Source organism: Metopolophium dirhodum, chromosome 4 (assembly GCF_019925205.1).
Source record: "Metopolophium dirhodum isolate CAU chromosome 4, ASM1992520v1, whole genome shotgun sequence".
Taxonomy (NCBI): Eukaryota; Metazoa; Arthropoda; class Insecta; order Hemiptera; family Aphididae; genus Metopolophium; species Metopolophium dirhodum.
In genome coordinates this window covers 22,884,923-22,908,600 of record NC_083563.1, presented here as the reverse complement: position 1 = coordinate 22,908,600, position 23,678 = coordinate 22,884,923, and the positions used below count along the sequence as shown (strand labels likewise).

The 23,678-nt window shown below is 34.4% G+C and overlaps 1 protein-coding gene across 1 annotated transcript in view; it reads right to left on the bottom strand.

Moving 5' to 3' along the window:
• Positions 1–1,476: 1,476 nt before the first annotated feature.
• Positions 1,477–23,678, bottom strand: part of LOC132943929 (ski oncogene-like) — a 55,329-nt gene continuing 33,127 nt past the window's right edge. Inside the window, exons 2-6 of the mRNA XM_061013098.1 lie at positions 6,637–6,890; positions 6,246–6,537; positions 6,023–6,110; positions 5,733–5,911; positions 1,477–5,045 (exon numbers count right to left, since the gene is read on the bottom strand). Coding sequence (XP_060869081.1) covers positions 4,773–5,045; positions 5,733–5,911; positions 6,023–6,110; positions 6,246–6,537; positions 6,637–6,890 — 1,086 coding nt within the window. The 3' untranslated portion in view covers positions 1,477–4,772. The remainder of the gene's footprint in view (positions 5,046–5,732; positions 5,912–6,022; positions 6,111–6,245; positions 6,538–6,636; positions 6,891–23,678) is intronic.

The following is a 23,678-nucleotide window of genomic DNA, read 5'->3' as shown; positions in this document are numbered from 1 at the left end:
TGCAGACACACACACACACATCATATTATAACGACAAACCGTATCGTGCTCGTGTTTGTGGATTTGTGTGTGCGTGTAAGTGTGTGTGTGTGTGTGTGCACGAGCACGAAGAGATGACATTGACGCAAGGTCACCTTGACCACCGCCGCTACCGATCGACAAGATAAACACACACTCACTACCGCGGTCCACCCACCATACCCACCAACCCTCTCACCCGCAACAAACCATCATCGAGATTTACCATAATTTATATTTGTATTATATATGTTTGCAATATACACACGCATAAATACTCCTTCACTCTCACTCACTCGTTCCCACTCTCTTCCGCAGGTATATATTATGTCACATCGACATCAATATACTTCTTTTCTTTTAGGAAAATCGTTTTTCTTTGACTATCGCATATATTATCAGCTACCACTTTACCCCCTAGACCACCCGCTCAAATGTAGGTATAAGCAATACGTAAGTTGACGTCTTTCTACTAGGTACCTATGATGTACAATCATACTTTACATATATTTGTTTAAAAACGTGTACCATCAGTGTCCAGTAATGTTCACCCATTTTAGGTAGAAGAAAATTCGTATTGATAATAAATTAGTTATAATATTTTATATTCCGTCAGTCTGATTAAATTAACGTTTAAGCTTTACAAAATATGTCATTGATTTGAAATTAGGATTTAATTTGAAATCCAGAAAGAATGATAATGTAAATTTGTTTTCAATAAAAATAATAAATCAATTTACTTCAATAGGCAAACTCGAATATAATCGATCTCATAACTATTTTTCAAATTTAATGATTTATTGCTTTTAAATTCAATATCAAAAGACACTGTGGTGGTCTGTGTAGTTATCCTGCAAACAGATGAATACTGCGCTCCAAAAGACAAAGGTATATCTAAAAACCAAAATGTCGGAAAAATAAGTTTTTTGATTTCTTAATTTTTTACCTTAAAATTATCATGTTTCATCACTTTCTTTCACCCTTTAATTTTTATGAGAAATCAACACATAGTAATGCATTATTATTTGTTGTTTCCAAACTTTTGATTATTTTTATCTTTTTTTAAATTTTTTAGAAGATACTGAATTTTACTAAAATATGACAACATGCAATTAAAAAGTTAAATTTTACAATTTACTGCAGTACCTCCATTTGTATCTACCTATTTATTTTAGATGTTTCGTGTTTAAACAAAAATTACATAGGTAGGTAATTCATTTGTATACCTACAATTATTATAATATAGGTAAAAAAAAATTGTAATACCTAGACACAATACACAAAGACGTTAGAAACATTTTAATGTACTTATGTACATACTACAACTATTGATTATAAATAGTATTTATATATAATAAATTAATGATACTACCAACCAGTCATTTTATCAATGATACTATAAGTAAATACGTTATACAAAGTATGTGAGAAGGGAAATCACCAGCATAAACTGCTTTATTTTCTAGGTAGTAGGTCCCTAGGATATGTAACATACTGGAATAGGTACTGCATTTTTCTTAGTTTTTTTATAGATAATATTTTTAAATCAATTGGTAAAAGCTACAATGTTATATCACTTTTAAGGTCTAAGGACATTTATAATTGTTTTTAGTTTTTACTGTATTTCTCCTCAATAAAAGGAACTCTTAATTTGCTATTTTGGAATATCAATAAATCAATTTTCGTTTTTAATTTGGGTTTTACTGTCTTTCTTTTTTAGAGGTTAGAACATACATTTGCAAGTGTTAAGTGTCCAATGCTGTATCACATATTCTGTTCACTGTATTTATCTTTTCTAATAACTGATTGTTTTTCTTATGTCTCAAAGTGCATGGTGCATCACTTTCATCAAATTATGAATCATTTTAATTCATTATAATAATATAATCATAATATCATAGTAATTATTTATAATGGATACTATACGTGTGGTATATTTTTCTCGCCATAAACATTATTGATGATATATAATTATTTATTATGTACCTACTCATCAGACGATTGCACATTGTGCATAATAACATTTAAACTATATAATAATATGTAATAAATGCTCATACAAAAACAAAACACAATCCTAATTATTATTTATCAATATAGTATTCTTTTATTTTGATTCTTTTTTTTTCTGGTTTTCTTTTTTTTCCAAAAAAATGTCCATAAACAAAATGGTTGTTTTTTGTTTTAAATTAATAACATTACACAAAAAATACATGTAAAGAAAACCCGTTTCAATACACCATATAATCATGTATATTATGATACAATGTATTTGGTACAGGCAGTATAATATATACAAAAAAAAAAAACATAATGACTCGGTTTTGCTTAAAAAGTGCTACAAAGCTTGGCACAGTTAAAAAACTACCTAATATAAGTTACTTAAAAAAACTTAACATCATTACAAAAAATAATAATAATCATAATAATAATAATAATAATAATAATTATGATAGTAAAATGAAATATCTAAATATTTCATTTTATATCAGAGTTAGAAAAACTCTAAAAATTACAAAAAAAAAGTCTGTACATCAACAACAAAATATACATAAGAACATTAAAATTGCAAAGTCAATATTATTACACAGTTTTGTCAATTAACATTAAATAATAATGAGAAAAATTTATGTGAACACAATGGTTGTTTTTGATTTCCAGTCAAGTTGAATTAAAATTTTTATACTATTATAATATATTATATTATTCTACTCCTTCAATAGATATTAAATTTACATATTCATCAAACTATTACAACTAATAAATATATATAATATTATATATTATCATTGTGTTGCAACATCCTTTAGTTGAATTGTACAAGATAGAAAAAAAACAAACTAATACAGCATGAAAATGTTTAATTAATTACAGAATTCGAGTTATTTGCTTATTTTTTCATCTTTTCATTTTTAAGGAAGACTCAACGTTTACTTAAATAAATAAAAAAAATAGGGAGCTTATTATTATTCCATCGTTTGCAAAAATGGTATAAAACATCTTTAAGTATATTTATATAATATATATTATAATAGTATATAGGTACTTCATATATAAATTACCTACTGGCTTTCACATCAGGTACATATTACAACTGTGTGGTAACAAACTATATTATTATTTATAACTAAACAATAATAGGTATAGTTAAATGTAAGTTTTACATATTTTCAACCTGTATGTTATATTTGATACATATTGCTATTACTAATATTCTTATTATTAATTTGCATACTTTAAATACATTAGACATAATGAAAAAAATGTGTTGGATGACACAACAACGCACGCCAACATTAACAATAACAGTTTATTTACCTAATAATAAATCAATCTACCAAGATTTCTAAAATAACATTCTTTTTCTCTTTTTTTATAAGCATATTAAAACCATATAATTATTATAGTGCATGCAAACATACATATCATACTATATTATATTAAAAATGTTTATCATTGTTAATTTTTTTAAGTAAGGTTAGTGTATAGTATTGCAGAATTAAGGCACTTACTAATTTGTACTGAATTATTTTCTAGCTAAAGGGAATAAGGATATATTGTTCGTCAAAACTTTATTCATAATTTTAATTTTTAGTTTTTTTTTAATACATAATATATTTGAAAACATAATACTTATTCTATATTTGTTGTCTTATCATCATTAAGGTTTATCTATTTTTTTTTTGTGTACCTATATTAAAGTACTTTAGTACTAGGAAATGTATAAATATTACCTTATACGTGATTGCTTTTTTATCATTATTATTATTAATATTTGGTGCGATATTATATGTAATATGTATGCAAATAAATAATAACTATTAATTAAACACTGTGAGAAAAATTAGGAATATTGATGTTTCACAAAATAATAATGTTTTCTTTTACATATGTCAACATTGAAATGGTGTAAATATTTTAAACACAATTTTGTCCATTTACTATTTAGCTAAATGTATTGAAAAAGCACACATTGTCAAAATATCCATTAACACTTTGTTTAGTATGAAAAAAAAACCTCAGCATTTATCAAGAACAGTCCCACACAGTTGTTGAGACAGAATACCATGTTAACTAGTCGCCAAAGTTTCTTCTCATATTCAACAGAGAAATAGAGAATATGTTTGAAAATTTCACAAGTTAACTAATAACACTCTACAAATATTGGAAAATCAAGTATTTAAATTGAGCTCCTTCATAACCATGCTCTATTTTTTTTTTAAGAGTACACCATTTCTATTTTAATCTCTAATAATTATTGAAAGAAAAACAAACGAAAAATTGGCACAGCAACTTTTAACATAAATAATTTAAAACGAATAACAAAAAAATTCAAATAAATAAATATAAATAATCCTAAACTAAAAATTCATAACAAAAAAGAAAAAGAAATATATATATATAATATATATATTTAAAGAAATTGTCAGAAAATTAAGAAAATCAAATTAACAATATTTTAAATTAGATTATTTACAGAAGACAAGAGAAATCAACAGCTTAATATTGATAGACATAAAATAATAACAATAATAATAATTATTATTATTACTTTATGTATATTTAATATTTATACACATATATTATACTTGTAGTACTGAATAAATATTATAAAAAGCTTGTATAATTTATACATATTATTATTTTACTTTTATTTTTTTTTAAAGGAGAGATCAATTGTCGGTGGTAGCAATATTAAATTAAATAATAATAATTAATAATAATAAGTAAACAGCAGGCTGCAATTATAATAATCAGTCGATGGATTCCGATTTGATCAACACTGAGGTGGCTGTGATGGTAGCAGTGGTGGTGGCAGCCATTGTAGTGGACTGTAGATTATGAGGTGGAGGTGTTTTGGGCTGACACGGTGGTGAGGTTATCACGGACACTGGACTAAACCTCTTGTTCATCAATGGCAAACTGTTTGATTTGCAATGTTCTTGATCGATACCACCGCCGTCTTCCCATTTGATCATCGTACAGTCGTCTACTAACAATGGATCTTCTTTGTTCGTATGCCTCTTCTGTAGGAAACGAAAAAATAATCATACATAAAATAATTTTCAAAAGTTTAAAGGGTTAGGTTAGGTTAGGTTAGGCACTAATGTAATAGCATAAACAGGGCCATATTTAGAAATGATGCGCTTATATAGAGCACTTATAAAATTTCACCACTCTTTTGGGCAGGCAGTAGGTAGGATGTCCAGTGTTAAAAATGAAAATAATAAATACCTACAAAAAATTATAACACATCACTTGTATTTTAAATAAAAGAAGTTTAGTTTCCACTCGTTTTCTGATTTTTTTTATTTTTTTTATTTTTTTAACATATATCTTAGCTAGTTAAGAACTAAGGTGCAAAACAAAATTTGCAGAAATCATTATTCTGGAAGTGATATCCTTCCGAAGATTGCCATTTTCTGTTTTTACGCATGCGCATAATGTTGTGATATACTGCCGCGGCGAATTGAACGAATTTTCATTTTTGTATAAATAATAACACCGAAAAGGGTAAAAAATTAAAAAATCATGAACACTTCTTAAAAGCAAAAGCTATAATTTTTTGCAGCCCCGAAAAATTTGACGTTTGGGGCATTTTATTCCATTCGCCGCTACCCCCCCACCCCCCCTCCCCAAATGAGCAGCTGCAGTATAAATGTTTAAGTTGACCAATTAATGTTTATCAATTCTGAGTAATAACATGCACGCACCATGTTCAATTGGTTTTTAAGTAATTCGTTCTCCCGGACGAGTTGCTGATTTTTTGACTCGACTTTTTCAAGCCGCAGAGCGATCCGCTCAACCAATCCAATCACTTGCTGTCGCGTCGTCTCCTTAGCGTCGCTCAAGGCGTCTAAAACAGCGGCAACTTGCTCCATGACACTGGCAGCTGTAAAAATGACGATTGACAATTATAATAAACAACTAATAAAATTCTTCATGCATGAAAATCTGAACAGACAACAAATCTACTCGATAGATTGATGGTAGGTCTACTCACCGACACTGTTATATCTCCTATCGGACTCTTGAGTTGGGACAATGTCCTTGTTTTCCTGTTCTCCGTCGTCTTTGTATTTGAATTTCACCTGAAAAAGATCATCCGAATATTATAATATAGGTAATATTAATAATATAATAACACGAGAATCAATAGCAGACTATAAGAACACATTGGTGTTCAATGTGCTGCATACGCACAAGGCGTGACAACGTTTACTTACCGTCGGTTTGGCAGTGTTGTTGTTGTTGTTGTTATTATTGCTGCTGTTATTATTATTATTATTATTGTTGTTGTTGTTGTTGTTGATGATGATATTGGCACTGTTAGCGTTTTGGTGGTGATGGTTGTGGTGAAGGCCCAAGAGATTGGATGCGTTAGCGTTGCCGTTATGTTTGGTAGGCGGTGCCAGCGCGACGTTCGGTTGAAAACTCCGGCTGAACTGTTCAGACTGCGTGTGCGATATGACTTTTTGCGGGTCCACTAGCCTCGGCGGTCTTTCCCTCTTGATCATACTGCGGTACGACACAAAAAACAATTTGAAATTAGTGAAACGTTGAATAAAATGCATATCTGCAGTAAACAAACAACAAAAATGCGGCGATGTGTCTAACCTGTCGTTTCTGTACAGGTGATGCGTATTATTCATGTACATGGCCGCGGGTGGCGGCACCCATGCACCGTAAAAATAGTGGAATGGGTCCACCATATAGTTAGGCAGCGTGGGCGCCATGCCCAGCGCCGAGTAGTAAGCCGCCGTGGGCACAGCTGGCGGTGCGTCCTCGAGCTTGGTCCTCTTCAGCGACGGTGGCGGCGTCTCAGCCCTGGACGGGCGGACCGTGCACGAGACGGGCACCAGTTCCATCAACTGAAACAGACAAAATATACCGATTAGCCATCAAACGCAAATGTTGTTTATTGGTGATTTTTTGTTTTATATAACCGTCGACCGATTAAAATTTTAATATGATGGCGTAATAGGTATGCGCGTGTAGAGTAGCGGTAAAGTGCGAGTATAGAAACGGATTTTTGGCGGTTGTCATTTCGGTGGTCTTTACTAGTCAGCGACATAGAAACCTCTTTGTGTATACTGTCTATATATAGGCGCTACTTCAGTAATGTCGTTACAAAATGTCTCCCTGTCCGCTGATATATCAACGACTAAATTATACAAAGAATTTCAAATGAAAATTGAAAGGAATTTTCAATATCTCTTTGAATCGTTTATTAAATTATATTTGTTGCTGCACCCCCATCCATTATCGATTTATACTCGGAACTATGGATTTAACCACATAGCTGAGCAATTTGTTACGCGCACATAGGCAGATGAACCACAATTTCGGATAATATCGATTCGGCAAGTACGTGCGCGGAGCAACGCACGAGCTGCAAAAGTCGCGGTTGCGAAAGAGCACCTATATATAATATATTAAACAATTTAACTTTTGACGACCGCAAACCACGGCCTACGCGTCGGCTTCGTTGATAATAATAACATAATAATACGAGTTCGGCAGATTTCTCTCGTGAGAGATGGGGAAACTCTGTACCCGCAAAACCCGTTGTTGTTGCCTTGCCTAGATCGTGAGAGGAGGAGATGGAGTCGACGGTAATGGTTAATTAGACGCGATGCCTATTTTTTATGATCAATTATTTATATATTATATACATGTTATTTTCTTTTTTAGAAGCGAAATATACGCGTTCATTGCTCGTCGTAATATTTCTTCTGCCGTGTGACTGTGACCACGAAACACGTCGTCGCGTGCGCAATTAGGACCGGAATCGAATTGTGTTAATGGCCCATTATTATAGTACTATCATAATATAATAAAAACGAAGATGATGGTAGGTGTTTTGAACTTACCGATTCTCAACGTTTTCAAAATCGTAAAACTTACTTACACAGAAATTCGCGGCAACAGAAAGCATAACAGCCTTCGTCGGAATTACATTTATATATAATATTCATATATTATAATTTATAATATTAAAATCAACATTAAAAAAAACTCTATATTTATAGATGTCGGTGTTTATATACATTTTTTTATTCCTAAAAATTTTCATGTGAAAGTTCAAAAATATAAAAAACATTTTGTAGTATAATATACAGAAATATAATATATAAACGCACGTATTACCCGGGTCTGAGGTATGTATATTTATTTCAACGCGAACGTTTAAATCGATTGTTGTAAGCACAAAGCACCCTTCTCCTTTCATAGAATATATGCGACGCAGAATATAATAATAATGTTGAAAAAAGAATTGTACGAGCAAGTTTTTACAAAATAAATGGATATCAAATAAAAGTGTAATGGTTACGAATACGGTAAAGGTCTGGGATTTATGTCGTGGGTACATCACAGTTATCAAAATTATTTTAAACATTTCAAACTCTATACATAGAATATATTATAATATACTCTGGGATAACAAATCGAAACCATTTAGGTGGGTGCATTTTAAATATTGAATCGTATTTTGTTTTTAGACCCTACTGCCTATCATTATATAATTATTAATTCAAAATTAATAATTAATAATTATACATGTAACACAGAATAAAAATACAAGTATTTCAAGTATTTGTAATAGAATAACCGAGTAATTCTTTTTACAATAATTTGCAGTTTTTATAAATGCGACAACGTACTTAGCGCTACGGACTAAAACAACAACAAAAGGGCCGTAAGTCCCTGTATAATATTACAGGTACAGAATATGTACAGCGGATAATAAACAATGGTATATTTTCGTAAATTCCGTTTGTTTTCCGATCGAATATTATTATAGATAGGTATAGTATGATATACCATATACATGTATATATGCGTATCATCAACATCTCATCGAAAACAGGTCAAACACTGCGGCAGCGGCGGTCTGAGCGAGAAAATCGATTTCGGTGAAATACACCGTCGTGTCGTATATAGCGTGGTTGCGGCGGCGGCATCACCACAAACTCGACTAAAGAGAGAAAAATTGGCTTGGCGGCACGTTGAGGAATATAATCGATAAGGGGCGTGGTTTGGAGGGCGGCACGCATTACACTACATGTCGCATATTAATAAAACTGTGCACAAGTACACTGCACACAGTTCACACACAAAGACGTATAATTTGCGAAATGCGAATGCGAAATCCAAAATCCAAAATTAGATAAAATTAATTTATTATACCGAAGTAAACGATATTACGCGGGACGAAAAGTCAACCGGGAAGACCGATAACATAGACGGAAGCGGCGGCGGCGATGGGGTTCGATATGCTTCAAATGCCCGACGTCGTCCGGGCTACCCCATTTCCGCGGGTGCAAACGTACAGAACGTGTATAGGTTGACGTGTTGGGGTGGTAGGAGGGGTAGGGAGGTATTTTCGTAAACACGCGGCTCCGAGCTAACCGTGACAGCAAGCACCACACTTACATAGTTAGGTCGGATGAAAACCATTTTGATCGAGAAAACTACTACGACACGTTAATCAGGTACACTGTGCACGTATGTTTGTCGCCCAGCCTATTGTATAATATAAAATTATTATACTTATTTACCTAAATACAATCACGCGAGCGAATAATAATACGATGATGATCGAAATCGAACCCCGGGGGTGGCGTATTGATCCGTCTGGCGGTGACGTCACGTCCAGACGTCCCTTGCAGACGGCGGCGGCGGCGGCGGCGACGTGAAGCTGCCGCGCGCCGGACGAGGGTGCGCGGTTGCAACGGCTCACGGGGGTGTATGTGTATGTGTGTGTGAGACAAAGGGCAGTATAAAATCGTCGGGAGCGCGGGGGCGTCGGGACACGCGGAGCCGGCGGCGGATCGAACCCGAGCGCATCGCGTCTGGCGACGGCGCCCCGCAAAGTATACGTTTATATGGTGAGCAATGAGTATATATATATATGATATTGTAATAAAATATTATTATTATTATCATTATACTATACATACAGAGCGTGCACGGAGAGATACGAGCGCGAAAAATATAATAATCCGAGTGTGTGTGAGTATGCTGGATATAATATATATATGTATACTGCAGTGTGTGGCGCGTAGATGACGGGGCGGATTCGCCGCGGGACGCGCAAGATAATATAATACAATATAATATATTGTATTATATTTGATATTATCATATAAGCATAGGTATACGTTTTCAGAACAAAGATCAAGAAGAACAAAAATCTCATATTATACTACCACCGACCGAGCGTCGACCGATCCCAGTTCGGACAGTGCACGAAACGTGTAAACCGTAAAACGTCAATGGGTTATATCACTAATATATTATATTGTTATATACGATACGTGTGTATTATACGCATAATACGAACAGAACATAATATAATATATTATAAATTATGTATAAAAACCGAGTCGAACTAAACGCGTATGGATCTTTAGACGGGGCGAAAAAAAATATGAATCCCTGTTAAACAGGGTTCCGGAATGCACATACGGCGTATGATGGCCCGATGCAGTAGGTCGTTACGACGACGATGATAAACATATACAACGTACGCCTGCGATGATAATACAAAATAATATTTTATTTTATCATGTTACCGGGCGGTCGTATATACTCGTAAATTTCACCGCATTCACCACCGCCAATCGCTGGACAGTGGTCTGGTGCCAGTAAAGCGCGACGAGGATCGGGTCCGGTACTATGACGTGGTGGAATGGGTGGTTGGTAATAATAATAATAATAAAATATTTATATAGGTGGTATACGGACACGTCAGGTTTTTACGCGGTATTTAGGTTGGAAAGAAGATAGGTAATATAAATATATAATATATGTTATGATATTGTGTTTATGACTATACCTATATAAGGCTAAATGAGCAAATAACAAAATTCCCCCCCCCTAATAATATTTTCTAAAAATTATATAACATGCTATATTTTGAATTCGGAATGGCGACCAAGTCCCTTCAAGCCTCCCTCCTATTAGCACCAGTGGAAATGCGACTTGCTTTTCGGGTGCGTGCCGCCCAAGTCACCCAACAATATATAATACAATATCGCACATACATTTACGATTTACCTATATAGTTATTCGGCCTACGCACCTCGGCAGCCACCACATTTATTTTTATAATAACGAATGCGTGTGTGCGTGTGGCGGCCACGTCGAGATTTTACTGCGCGATAACACCACCGTATTTTTTTCCAAACGCAGAACAAAGGATTATTTATATAATCCGTCAATATTGTTGTTAGTAAACCATTCACGACGAATTATTGAAATCTCTCTAAATACTTACACAGTTACACATAATTCAAGCGTATAGAAAAAAAAGTATATACCTACTTATCTCATTGTCGTCGCAAACGAGTTTTTTTTGGCGCCGGATGTAACACAATATTACCTATATTAAATCACGGTATACAAGGTGATCCATTTAAATGTCTACACCCATTATTTCGATAATGTTTAATTGTTTTGAAAAACTTATATTTTCACAAGTTTTTTTTTTAATACTTATGACTATATATTAACTATACACGTTTGAAATTTCATTTTTAGGCGCCAAAGTACTCCAATAAATATTTTGTTTATGAATATGAAGTTATAACTGTATTTTGTTTTTAAAAAGTAAAAAAATTATATAATGATAAAAATCGTAATAAAGGTTTTTTAGGAATGACATCGAATTATGGATAATAATGAGTGAACATTTAAACGGATCACCTTGTATATCGTATTTTAGCGTAAACTTATAGATATACGATTATTACATTCCCTTTCCACGGGTAATATGATTTAAATAATCACTGTTAGGTATACATATCGGGATAAAAGAGAAAAAAATCATATATCCAAGGGCAATTATTACAACACAGTCGTGTTTTTTCAAGTCGTTTTTTTTACACGTATTTATACATTGACCGAATAACTTATACCATTCGGCGAAACAATAGAATAGAGGGACACGCGGAATAGTCATATAATACATACTTAAAATAATATTATATATATATATATAGTAATATCATCGGCGTATCTATTTCACGGAGGATTCGGTGGACCTCTTTTGTAGTCGGTCGGTTTTTGCCGACAAGACGTGGACAACGACAATATTGTTCTATGTTATTTATTATTTTATATATTTCTCGCGTATTCAATAATATTATAATAGCTAAGCATAATATAATATAATATTATAATTCACAAGGCCAATCCCGTTTTCATTCCATCCAAAAGAATTGTAATTTATTTATTCCCTTAAAAATCCTTACCACGACGAACAGCGCTCGCACACACACACACACACACCCATAATATATTTCCCTGTCATCCTGCTGCTGCCTGCAGATTGCGGGATGCGCAATAACACAGGTTACAAACCGGTTTATTTTTCGTTTTCCTCTCATTCCACCGCCTTCTATACTTTGTACCATATACAGGATGATTCACTAAGCATGCACCCCCTTTTTTTCCTTTAATAATGGACTTATTCAAAATCTGATTTTTGGAATTTTTAAATACCTATACTTAAAGACATTTTAAAATTAATGAGATTTCTTTTTATTACTTGAGGAGTATCCTGTGGAGATACAAACTTCAGATTTTCAAATAAGAACACCCCATTTCTATTATATGTTATTTAGCAGATCATTTTTCGAAGAATATTAAGATAAAAATTCGATCAAGTATAATATTTGAATTATTTACATTTGCAGTTTACTATGGATAACTATAGGTCCATGAAAATGGGTTTAGAAGATAATAATATCATGGAGAATATGGTGATTTGAAAGTTGTAATTATTATTTTTAATCGACCAACACTTATAATTTGTAAAAATGGTCCAAGTACTATAATATATATATTCAAATATGTAACATCTATTTTATATTTTTGTAAAACCATTTTTATGGACTATTATCTTTAATATTAACATTTTAACAACTGAGAAACTACTGGTTTAAATTTTGAATTAGGCATACCGAAAAAATAGTCTTAAGGAGGTGCCTATAATTTATGGTTCAAAAAATCAGAATTTAAATAAATCCAATGGGTATTAAATGGAAAAAATGAAAAAATGGGGTGAGCGCCTGCCTTGAGAATCTTCCTGTATATATTATTATGTATACTATACTCGTGAATCGTGATATTCTCTCTTTGCACACTACACACACACACACACACGCTCGCTTATCGTGTAAGGTCCCGATACCTGCGCACCGGATGGTCTGGTCTCCTCCTTCGCGGCGCGCAATAATATATATCGCGGGTACCCCAGAGACGCGTACCTTTGGCCGACGCCTGCAAACATGACGGGCCGCAGCCATGCACTCGAGTCTCGGACGGTTGCAGTGACGGCGGCGGCGCGATTATATATTATTGTACCGGCGGCCACAGCATCACGTCCCGCATCTGTTCGACAGCTGTTGTTCGGCCCCGACGAGAGCATTTTTGTTATACTGGCACACACTTTTATATAATATTATATTATGATATCCGCGCGCGCTAAGACCATTGTCTGCCACCGCTGCTGCTGCAGCCGTCTCAGCCCCGAACGCCACTGCTGCAACGTAGTTTGCCATGTTTTCCGTGTGTGTCCGCATGTACGTTAATCGTATACTACGGACTATACGTCCCATTATCAAGGCCGCCGAACCGTTGGCATTTATTTATTATTATTATTATTATTACAGTTATACGATTCGATTACAACACGAAGCGTATATAGTAATGACAACACCTTGCAGATATGATACCTATAGCCACGTAATACGCGTATACAGAACAGCCCAAAGGCCCAAGAAAAAAAAATTAGTGGATGATAATTATTGTATACGGTTTAAAAACTAATCGTTCGAATCTGGCAATAGAAAACAATACCTAGTGTACCTATTTAAGATTTTAAGAGGACGTCACACCAAATAGTTTGTAATTTTTTGAATAAAATCCCTATAGCAATTATCAGTTATCAGACGGAGATCCTTCGTAAACGGTTGTATACGATTTATTACAGTTGCTGTAAGTCTCATAATGTGACTGTTAAATCGTTAAATGTACGCAGAACTTCGAGTACATCTGCAGATATCATACCGTGATCAACGTGGGAAAGACAGAGATGATGTAACACGTGAGGAAACTGTGGCGACCGATTTGCTTGTTTATTATCCCTCATTTATATTTTTTCATAGTACCTATTGTGATTTCGAGAAACTAACAATAAATTTCAGAAAACCGTTAGTCTAAATCTTTTGTTTAACATTGAACGAAATAATAATATTATTGACATTATAAAATACCTAGCTCATTCGTTTTCTCGTCGTCTATATACATGGGTTGAAATGACTAAACGAACAAGGGGAATTTAGGAGAATACTAGTAATAAAATACTAATTATCATTTATAAATAACTCGTAAAAGATATACAACGGTGGAAATAGGGGTCTAAATTATGATAGGTATGTATAATATTATAATTATGTATTCAAAGGTAATTTTTTTTATATATGTCCTACGACAAATAGAAGCAACTTTATTTTAATATTTACAAAAATGTAAGCTATTGAATACAAAACAAAATCTAGTCTTTCTCATACGTTTAATAATGAATATCTTTATACATAGGTATTATTATATATATATATAATTTATGGATACACAAAACAACGCAATAAAATCAAATAGAACGCGCTTTATATAGGTGCGTAGGGTAGGGTATACCTATAACCCGCAGAAACGAGAAAAAATTAAAAAAAAAAAATCAGAGATACAAAAAGAAACGCCGCCGATGGTCGGCAACGACACGGGTGGTTATACGCAATTAATCCGAACGCGGAGCAATCGATTCGCAAAAAAAAATCGCAGCTATGTGTCCGAAAACCATTAATTCGACAGCAGCAAACGAGTAGGAGGCGGTTGCGGTTGAACCGGGTTTTAATTTTCGATAATCTCGAGTTGCAGTATATAGGTATTATATAATATTATATTATATACCTAGCAAATTTTTTTTGTTAAGTGCCAATCAACTCCAGCCGACGGTATGGCGGCAAAACGACCGGTATACCGCCTAGTGCAAAGATACTAAACACGATTACCGAATCGAAAGTAATTATCAGAGTCGAATTCAAAATCGGTAAGTGTACAAGTTTCGTTACCGACGGTAAAACAATAATGTTAATATGCAGTTTTCAAGGTTAGCCGTTATAGTATAACATATAATACATGCAATGAATAATAATCATTGATAATATAATATGGTAAATACACTCTTGTAAGATATACAATATAACATATTATAGGTGCATCGAGTAAGAAACAAAACGTCTTCAAGCGCGCGCGCGAAAACCGTCTGAATAAAATAACATTGAGGAGGACCCTTATTTTTATTCTGTGTCATAGCGACCGCGGGGGTAACAGCGAACGGCGGCGGCCGGCGATACGGTATACCTACTGCAGCAGTGGCGCGTGCGCAAGACCCTATACTTGTTTTCTTTCTCTCGTTTCTTTTTTTTACGGAAAAAAAGGTCGAGTGCACGCGCAGTAGGTATATACATTTACCTACGTCATGTGTGGCTCTAATAACGTTTCTTTGTACAATGTTTTAGGCGAATATATAGGGCGTCCTATATACAGAGGTTTCGATTGTTTCCGGTGGATTCCACACAAATGTCATCCCACCCGGCACCCCTTACACCGGCGCACAAAAGTCAAACGCTAATGATAATAATATAACTACGTGTATAGGCGCCCCGTGAGATAACGTAACCCTGCTTCAGTCGAGCAGGGCGGAACAAGCACCGACTGCAAGGAACGACGTGGTGATAATTAAGCTCGTGAAGGAGATCGAACTGTTTGGTATATAGGTTAGGTATAAAACCCGCGGATTATAGTTTGTGCGCACGCGCGCTGCTCATCAAAGGGTTGTGGCGGAGGCGACACGACAAGGACCCTTAAACGGGGAGAGATGTCGCAATATATTACGGCGGCGGTGACGGCCGCGGAATATAACGCCCACCCGAAATTGGATTCTCGTTTAGTCCCGTCCCGCTTCGTGCCCGCCACCGCCGCCATCGGCCAACAGAAACGAATTCAATTACGCCGGGTGAGCGCGGCACACTCAATAGCTACTTGATTACTCTTTGTATATAATCTTCGTCGCCGTTGTCGTTTTAAAGAAATTTATAACTAGGTACTATGCTGTAATAATACCCCGCTAACATCCCCGCCCAACCACCAATGACCAGCTCTACCCTTTATCCTGTAACCGCAGTCACACCAAAACATTGAACAATAAACAAAACACGTATCAGTTCGTTTTTTTCACAATTAAAGATGACGCTGTGCAGAGGTTTTCTTATCCCTCATATAGGTACATGATAATATTCCGGGCATTATTCAATATTATTTGTTCTATTAAGGCATCTGGTATAATATAGTACCTAAGGTATAAATGAACGGCAAAGTCGACCGAAACGATATTAAGATCGAACGCGTACACACAAATTAGACGGTATAATAACATTCTAATATATATATATATATATTTCTTCTGTTATGTATTTTTCAAACGTCAATATACGAAATTATTAGGAATTTATTTTTATCGATAAAAAAATTGAAAAATTATGGAAACGATTGAAAATATGGAACCGAAATTGCAACATTCAAGAACTTTTACATAATATAATACCATAATACGCCATATTGTTTCGTTTATATCGTATCAAAAAAAAATATATCATATACTATTTTATATAATGTTAACTGTATATTATATAATTTATAATATTCATATTATTTATGTTTAGTATTGGATGCAGTTTTACATATTAGATGAACACATGCATATTATGTCTTAAAAATACGGTATACGATAAACCGTTCCAAGCCTATGCCGCATCTATCTATACTGCGCTCAACAAAAACCAGTCGTGTCCGACTGATGATTTGATTACTATAATATGCTATATAATAGCTTATATTCAAAGGAAAATAAGTTACGACGTAAATAAGTCGTCATCAACCGTTACTTAAAACAGTTAATTATGAATTATATTATTATATTGTGATAGGTAGACAGTCAAAAATGTATAGTTCCTGAATCCTAAGTAATAATTTTCAACGAACGTATCACGATTTCTGTTGAATGGAAAAATAATATAGATACGTCGTAAATGTTGACATTGTTCAAGGAAAATAAAAATTTTGAAATTAAATTCATAACAGAATTATGAATGATAATTTCGCGTACAACGACTAAGACGTAGAAATTGATTTTTCGCCATTTTACTCGCAAAAATAGATCAAAATAATTTGTTCTCCGAACTCCGGAGTTTCTAAAAGGAACCACCATCGGAAAATGTTATTGTTTCTACAATTAAGCATTATTTTTAGAATTAGTTTTTAGTGTTTATGTTTAAAGTCTTAACACTAACGAGATTTGTCAATCAGTATAATTAATAAATATAACGGTTGCACAGGACATTATTTTTAGAAAGCGATGATTGGTAGATGATGTTGTTTTTTAAAGGTCTGGAGTTTAAAAAAACTTGTCCACGTGTTCCAATTATCTAGTTTATATTTTCAGTATTTAAAGCATTTTTTTTTCTGATGTCGACAACGCATAGACAGACGAAGTCGTCAAAGATAACATAGAAACCACAACGCAGTATTATTCTATATAAAATGTTCCAAGAGTTTATGATTACTATAAAATATAAATTAATACAGCAGAAGCTAGTGTACAAAAGTATTACACAATTATATTATAATGGGGATGAAAAAATAAAAATTGAAAAACCAACCAGCCGGAAAGTGTTAGTGGCGGTGTCGTATAATTTTCATTGTGGATACTGGATGCAGTGGCAATATTTTTGATGGATCATATCATTAATGTTATTGTAATCTAACCTATAATAATATTATAATATCGTTCCGCGTGCGCTGTTTCAGTCGACGTCTGACGGACAAGGCTGTGCGTGTGCAAGCGATCCGACACATAGTCGGAAGGAGCGAGAGACTGGCACGATCGACGGTGCTGCTCTCTTTCTCTCCCTGCTCAACACAGACGCAAGTGCAGTTCCGTCAAACCAGCAGAAAGTTGTAATTTGTATTGAGTAAAAGTGTAACTGTATTAGGTATGTACATGTTGTGATAACTTCATAATGTCCGAATGTTCTTCGCCAATCGTCAATTGTGATGAGAATTTAGGGATAGGTATGCCAAAAGTGTAACGCGATGACGTCGCGTCGCGATATTGGTGGTACCTAAAGAAAAATCAGAAATATACGATCGCGCATATCCGTAAAAATAATAGTAATAATATAACAACTGCAGCCGATATCTCGGGGAAAATAAAAACACCCTTGAATACGCGACAAGGGCTGCCCGATTTTCCACAGCGATAAACTACCCCCCATACGGGCTATACGCACCACATACCGAATATGCGCGCTTCGACTAGCATACGCAGCCCCAGTTATTCCAGAGGCCAATTCCTCTCGTTCGAATAATCGCCCTTGGTTTAAACCTGATATTTTATTGCCGGTTTATACGCACTAGCGCCCGCACACGGGCGAGTGCATCAGATTATTGTGCTCGAGTCGGCCGTATATTATAGTGTTATACGAAAGACAACGAAGAATAGTCGCGATCGTTATAATATTTGATACACACACACAATATACATACACATTGCAGTGTTTTCATTTGAATTTTCCGGCCCCACCCGTAACACACACGCTTGTAGCTGATGTAGACATTTAATTTTTTCCCCGATCGGTTATATCGAATTTTGATGATGGAAATATAAAACACCAAGACCAAAGTATAGGAAAACACCTCTGCGTTATAAACCAGATGCGGGCGTATGTCGTGTAATATCGATTGGCAATTATATGTGTAATTAACATGTGCAAAAACCGCGGGCATGTTCTCGTATTATAATACAGTTTGACAATAATCATATGTGCCATACATCGACGTTTTTTTGTTAATTATGGTTGTTGTGTATTGCAGAGTACGATCACGTCGTCGTTTCCTGTAGGCTGCAACTGTTAAATGGAAGTAATACAAATCGTAAGATGAAACAGAATGCAGTATAATTATACGCGTATACAAAATGAAAAAACCAATGACACCGGCGCGACCGAAGACGGAGTCCAATGACTATATAAATTTGCTCGCAGAGAGAAAACAGAACTGCGAATTTTTGCTCGCGTGGCTCAAAAGGGTGAACGTCAGAGTGCAAGGAGGGGATGGCGAACGTACTATATACTGTACTGTGATATTCTGTATATTACTGCCACTGTTCTGCTGATACGGGAGAAGGGCAAGAAAGTATAAGTACGTGCACAACAATTTCTAACGGGGGTGGCGACTTGATTTGGCGGGTCTAGGGAGAGAGGGAAGGTTTGGCTACGTGCCGGTACGCGTGAAAATAAAAAAATATATATAAAGAGACCACGAATTTTCCGCTGCCGTCGCTATTAACTGGGTCGAATGTACTATACACCTACTATATATTATATAATATATATGAATGTACATTGTACACCCCTCGTAGGCAGCCGACGCGGTGGAGTGCCACGACTGCATCACCGCCGCCTCACCCCTCCTCCCCCCCACCGGGCCACGACGAAATGTTCAAAACATTGTGGTTGCGCGATCGATTTCCACCAACCTTGAACTTACACGTCCCGCTGTACATACACGCGTATACGCACGACATCGACATAATATATAGCACGCCCGACGCCCGTCGTCGGTCACAATAAGTAATAACCGGCTAAAATCAGTAACAAAAATTCCAACAATCATTATCACGAGACTCGTAAGGAAAAATAATATAAAAATGGTTTATATATATAGGTACATAGAATTAAAAAATATTCCGTGCGTGTGTCTGTGTGTAATTCGATCATTTGAACAGATTTTTCACGTCGAGAATTTGGGACGTTGGCCGTCGTCGTCGACGCGGATCGGTAACAATAATTTGGTACGGCCATCGATCATTGTTTTTTGGTATTTTTTTTTTTCACCAAGTACAGGTTACATCTATTATTTATTAAATTATCACGTTTTTTGACGGTAAACACTTCCAACCATAACCACCCACCACCATCGATTTTACTCCAACGTGGCACAATATTAGAATATGCGGCTCTTCACACATAGCTTTTACATAATATCATATTATGTCATATAAATTCTGGTCGCCGTTTTATTACCCGCGTGTGCTTAGATTTCCGAAAATCTTTTTTTTACTGCGCCGGTGGCGTATTATAGGGTCGACGGCGGATCGGATGGGGAAATCGTAAAAAATAACTATCGAAATCTGGCTCTATTATTGTACCTACGGTGAAAAAAAGACGACTCTGAGGAACGCGCTGAATGATAATGATTATACGAGACCGAACACCGCCGTCGATATGATTTTTGAACGAAACGTGCTGGCGATGATGTACATGATGCACGGCGATTAACATTGCTGCGACGCCGAGTTTGCCAGGTCGGTAGGAATATTGTTCATATGTGTATTATATATGTATAGGTATAAGCGTGTAACCGTTCGTACGTACATGCGCCATGTACGATCGATAAAGTTAATTGGAGTTTTAGGGAAATTCCACTCAAGCAACGAATGCGCGCGCGATCCATCACAATAACACGATATTATAAAATTGTATTTTAACATTTTAATATTTTATATAATTGGTACCTATAGGTACGCGAAATAATTGCATTGTAAGGTTTATATAAAATTATACAATATACGTATTATTACATACGACAACGACAGAACTTTTTATGGACAATTTTATGTCAACCGTAATTATTAATATACCTATATAAAATATTTCCGGGAGGAAAAATATCCACGTGAATGATTTTGCGAAATATAACACAGATGTTTGACGTGTGTATGTGAGTGTGTGTCGTCGTCGTGACGCACCTGTGTCAACAACTGGAAATGTATAATTTATGTAATGACACAGTTAATCATACACACACCAGATCTATATCATTTAGACATAATATCTACTTATGCGGTCGTTTTTGAACATTAAAAATAAGGCAATATAATACTATATTGTGTACTTTTTTCACAGGGTTAAAACTACAACTGCAGACATTGTGTCTATTAATATATATATGTATATATTTATATCTACTCGTATATTATATTGGTATCGTCAAACGTAGTTTGTTGAATGATTATATTACGAAGTTAATACTCAATAATAATAATAAATTATCCACTGCACTATATTAGAGCAGCCTAATGATACGTTGCCATGTTGGATAGGTAGGGGAAGAATGTAGATGGACGGAAGGTGCATAATTGTACGATAATGCACAACAACTAAGCAAATCCATAGGTATTAATTATTAGGTATACGATTACTATATTAGAGGTAACCCTACACAACATAGGAACTGTATCGAAAGGGATTTAATATTAAAAACTTTTTTTCGGTTAATGGTTATTGTGAGTGATAATACCGCAGTATAATTAACATACGTTAAGTGAACATTACACATAATTAAAAAAATAAAAAGTCTTAAAGACGCGTCTAATGAACGACAGCCAGGCAATTATTATTTATAAAGCAATATAAATACAAACATAAACATAATAATATATGCGTGTAATATATGATGTGTGAATGTGTACGAGCCGAGCCACTTAATAAAAAAAAATTTAAGGCTTCCGTCGAATATGTTATGACAATAATATAAGTAATTGCATCTCGTGTTGTCGTGTCGAACATATTTCATTAAGATGCGTTCGACGATAGTGAATACTGCATGAGCTATGAATAATACACGTGCTTATATATTATTATATTATATACTCCATAAAATACTAGAGACATTAAATCACATTACACATAAACGACCAATAAAGTGCAACGGTGCGTAAATTTAATAAATAAAATATGAAAGATATTAAGAAAAAAACCTTTTTGTGATACTGTAAATATAATATAATATGTGATATGTGATGTGTTTCAATATATAATATAATATATATTATGGTGATATAATATTTATTATGTGAAATTAATTTTCTCAGACAAAAATATAAATATTTTGTTTCTATAGTTAGATGTACTGATAGTAGCAGGGGTAGTATTAGAATGTAATCGCTTAGAAACAATAAACAATTGCATGTTCACTATACCTATACGATAACTATTTAATATTTATGCATCAAAATATTCAGCAAAAAACACGCATCTAAGGATGAAGAAATAAAAATGTTAGTCTAAAAAAGTTTCAGAAAGTAAATAATATGATAAAAATGGTTTAAGAAAAAATTAATTTTATAGGGATCAAATAACGTTTTTCTTCAAAAGTTTAAAGTATCTTCTATATTAATAAGTGCCTTCGAACTATGTACAAGTTATTTTATCAAAAAGTCAATAATGAAAATGAGTGTTGCTCGTTAAACGGATCACTCTGTACATCAAACGCTGTGCACGTTACCAACATGTTGGTAGAAAAATAATTAAATACGTGATAGGCGTTCACACTAGTGTGTGTATGTATACAATCACATAGAAATATTATACTCCACTATAAAGGTACAGCAGACATTTACTATATTATAGATGTATACTACATATTATAGTAATATATGTATATTCTCTCGACGCTTTGTGTTCGTTTCGGCTCTTATTTGTTGATTTCACACTTTCTGTTAGCGGCGACTACGATAATAATAAAACGAATAATGCTTTTGCAGTTGTGACAGGACAAAGAGTCACCCCGGAAGGGCTTGTCGTTACGACGTGAGCTGCAGAGGGTGGCGGCTGCAGTACTGTAGACGCCTCAAGTCTAGCGTGTTTTTCCGCCTCTATCTATACAGAGTATATTTTTATTTAAAAGTTTTTACGTAGAGCGAACTTTAATAATACCGTAAACGTGACGTAATTCGTTACGCATATATATATATGCCACAGCATCTTATAATATGCAAGTGCGTTGGCGTGACAGACGTTTACTACATATTTTAGATATTATACAAATACTTTAATAACTTTGCATTTTATACTCAACTATTTCAATGCAGTTGTAGTTCAGCAGGCGCTCATACCCACTCTACAAAATGTACATGCGTAATAAATAAATAATAATACCTATAAATTATTATGAATTATGATCAATATAATACATTCGAGTAGCGCAAACTATTATAAATAAGTATATAACGAAGCAAAATTTAATACTCATTTTTTATTCCACTATACTTCCGAAATACAGATCACATGTGATCTGAAGACTTGCAAGTCTTCTATTATGTGGTCCATCCCTCATCAGAATCGTGTACTTGACCAAATCATCCACCAAGTGAATACGAAAGCTCCCGTGTGGACACCGTAGTATCGCTCCCGGAAAGGATATATAGAGTATAGGTAGAGGTATATACTATATGTATAGTATAGTTATACTGTGACATTCAATATAGATATACCATATAGATATACCATATCACCACTGTTGCACAAGGATCGAGAATACTGTGACTGCGGGGTTATAACAGTAACAGTTAAAAGAGTGAACATTCCGTCTAACGAGCGTTTATGACCTGCTGTAACAACGGCGAACGGTGAAACCTCTGTCAAGGGACGCAGGACCAAAATAGCTATACGTACCTATATATTCTACAA